General features: G+C 38.5%; 1 protein-coding gene across 1 annotated transcript; it reads right to left on the minus strand.

Moving 5' to 3' along the window:
- Positions 1–710: 710 nt before the first annotated feature.
- Positions 711–1,618, minus strand: LOC129675136 (vomeronasal type-1 receptor 100-like). The gene is given in 2 exon segments (XM_055605159.1): positions 711–967; positions 970–1,618. Coding segments are annotated over 2 exon segments (906 nt in total).
- Positions 1,619–3,111: the final 1,493 nt, after the last annotated feature.

A 3,111-nucleotide genomic window follows, 5' to 3' on the forward strand; every position in this document is an offset into this window, starting at 1 on the left:
AGCCTAGCAACACTGCACCCTCCAGGGAGAGGTGATCAAAGAGCCAGCCACTGAGTTAATGCCAGAGACAGACCTTGCTCCCCTTACTAGAAGACCCACTTGGAAACTGAACACCCTATGGGCTTCCTCTGAGCAGGCGTTCCAGGTCATATCCATGCATGGTCCTTGGTTGGAGTATCAGTCTCTGCAGGAGGCCCTGAGCCCAGGTTTTTGGCTCTCTTGGTCTCTTTGTGGAGCTCCTGACCTTTCCAGGGGTTTTTATATCCCCTTCTTTTAGAAGATTCCCTGCATTCTGCCCAAAGTTTGGCTATGATTCTCAGTATCTCCAATATCCTGGTTGGTAGAATCTTCCAGATGTCCCCTGTGGAAGCCTTCTGTCCTGTTCTTTCTCTTCTCCTACTGCCAATGTCTATTTTGTTTTCCCTTCTGGGATACTACTAAGCAATTAAAAACTAGGAAATCTCAAAATTTGCAGGAAAATGGTGGGAACTAGAAAAGATCATCTTGAGTAAGCTATCCCAGAAGCATAAAGACACATATAGTATATACTCACTTATAAGTGGATAGTAGCCATATAATATAGTATAAACATACTATATTCCTAAGAAAGCTAAACAACCAGGAGAACCTTAGGAAAGAGGCTGAAACATCACTCAAAAGGGCAAACAGAATGAACACCTTTTTAAAAAAGGAGAGAGAAAGTATCTTTTTTAAAACATTTGCTGGCATTTAGATCGCAATATTTTAAGCACATCGATTAGCCTCTTATCAGAACTGATTTGTACCAAAGGAGTTATGGTGGGATAGGCATTTATCACAAACTTCTGAACAGTCAGGATGAATGGGTCATACTTCCATAATTGGAATGAGGTAGTTGAGATAATGAAGTCCACCCAGTACATGATCACAAAGAAAGCCACCAGCAGCAAGATAGTCTGGGTGGCCCTTTTCTCAGGGGACACTCTCAGTGGCTGATGCTGTGAAGATGCTTGCATTGCCTCTGATGTCTGAACAGGATAATCACCATGTATGCACTTGTGGTCAGCATGACTCCTACAAGAAACACATCTCTGGAGGTTATCACTGTGAGAATCAATCCTCTGATGATGTAATTCATGGGGAACAGGGAGCAGTATTTAGTAACCTTCATCTGGTTGGTTGCATTCATGTTGGTATAAGCACCAACATAGAATATCAGGGTACTACTGAAGGACAAATTGAAAGACCAAATACAGAAGAAAGAACGGATCATGTGTTCTTTTAGCTTAGGTTTAAATTTTGCCAACAAGGAGTTACTGGGACTGATAGTGACAGCCTGGAACACACCCAGGAGGCAGGTGATGCAGATAGAGAGGCCTCTCATCACCCTGTGTATGTAGAAAGTGGCCTTACATTTGAAGTCATTCTCAATGTTCAGGGACTCAAATATGTCTGTAAGACAAATGTCCTCTCCTGTGAGGATCATCATTATGTGAACAAAGGACAGTTGAAAAGACATCAGGTCTGTGGGCTTAGGTCTGTGACCTAGGATTATGAAAGTATAGAAAAAAAGGAGAAGCGTATTGGCTAGGACTCTAAGCCCAGGTTGAAAATAAAGGACATTCCTTAATGAGGACATAAGTGAGAAGTGTATTCACCTTAAGAGCATAGTGGAGGAATATTTCTTATATCTGAAAAAAATAGAAATTGCATCAAAATTATAATTCAATGGACACTATGCCTATATCATTGTTCTATTTTCCCTAATTCTTGATTAACCTGTCTCTTTAACTTTTGATGTCCCAGACTGTACATCACAGCTTACATTTCCATATATCCTCCACATATCTCCTGTATATATACCATGTTATATATAATAAATGCAAACACAGTAATATCTAAACAAAATGCACAATTAGTGTGTGTGTATTACACCTGAGTCTCATACCTAAGAAATCTAATCCTATTGATTTAAATTTCCTCATTTTATAGTTAACATCTAAAACAGTACTGATTAGCACAGACTATCAACCGCATTTGTACAACTGAACAAAACTATGTCAGTCTGAGGGGGGAATCACTAAAAGAATCCAAAAAATGAGCTGACTCAGTCTCATATTATATAATTTAATATGCTCTATTTTGCAACTATCCATGTTTTGACTCTTAATTCTAATGGAATCATAGGGAACATTCATGATAATCTCACTATTTCAATCAGCAATATGAGTATCTTAATTCATCTTTTATATGTTTTCCCATGAACTTTACAATGCTCAAGATCTAGAATATAGTTGGAGACCATTAGTGTACATCCTATTAATTGTAGAGCCATTATGGTTATAAGTGGTCTAGATGGTTTCCAGTTCAGTTCCTGTCGTTTTTAAACTCCAGTTCAGTATTAAAGAACTAACTCCTAGCTGTAAAGACAAAGACTATATTTTCCTTTTGGGGGGATAAATAATCAAAAGTAAATTATGAACAATATGATTCTTTATGGGTTTTTTCAGCCATCCATATTTTTATTTTACCTAACGTCCTCCTTCTGTATTTTCTTTTCTCAATCTTACCTAAGAACTCACCCATTTTCCCATTTTTGCTATCTAATCAATTGTATCCTGCTACTCACCTTTTCCTTCCTCAAACCTTTTATATTTTCCTTCCTCCTCCCAGACTATGGAGCCCTGTCTTTCCCATTTCCCTGATCAGAAACATACCTGAATTCTGCTCTTCTGCTCTCTATTGCTCCCATCATCACCCCTATCCTGACAATAGTCCTATTTTGCTTTTATGGTCTCCATCGTTACTGCAGGCAACACAATCATTGTTGAAGATGTTTAGCTAAGAGTCTCCAACAAGAGAGAATGTGGCATGTTAAGGCAACTACTATTTACCACATTATGACAAACATGAACTGGCTGAAGATGACCATATACTGATGCTACTTGGTAATTTTTGTTTAAAAGTGGTTCCTTCCCATGCAGTGGAAAATAAGGTCCCAAGTGTTATCATACATCACCAGCACCCAGAGATTTTTACAGTTTTACTCGGCAGTCTTACCTTTGCTGCTTATGTAAGTTATTTGGCTTGGTTAGCAGGATCAACTTATGTGAATTAAATTCAGTAGTATAA

Source organism: Psammomys obesus, unplaced genomic scaffold (genome assembly GCF_907164565.1).
Source record: "Psammomys obesus unplaced genomic scaffold, mPsaObe1.curated_primary_1811, whole genome shotgun sequence".
Classification (NCBI taxonomy): Eukaryota; Metazoa; Chordata; class Mammalia; order Rodentia; family Muridae; genus Psammomys; species Psammomys obesus.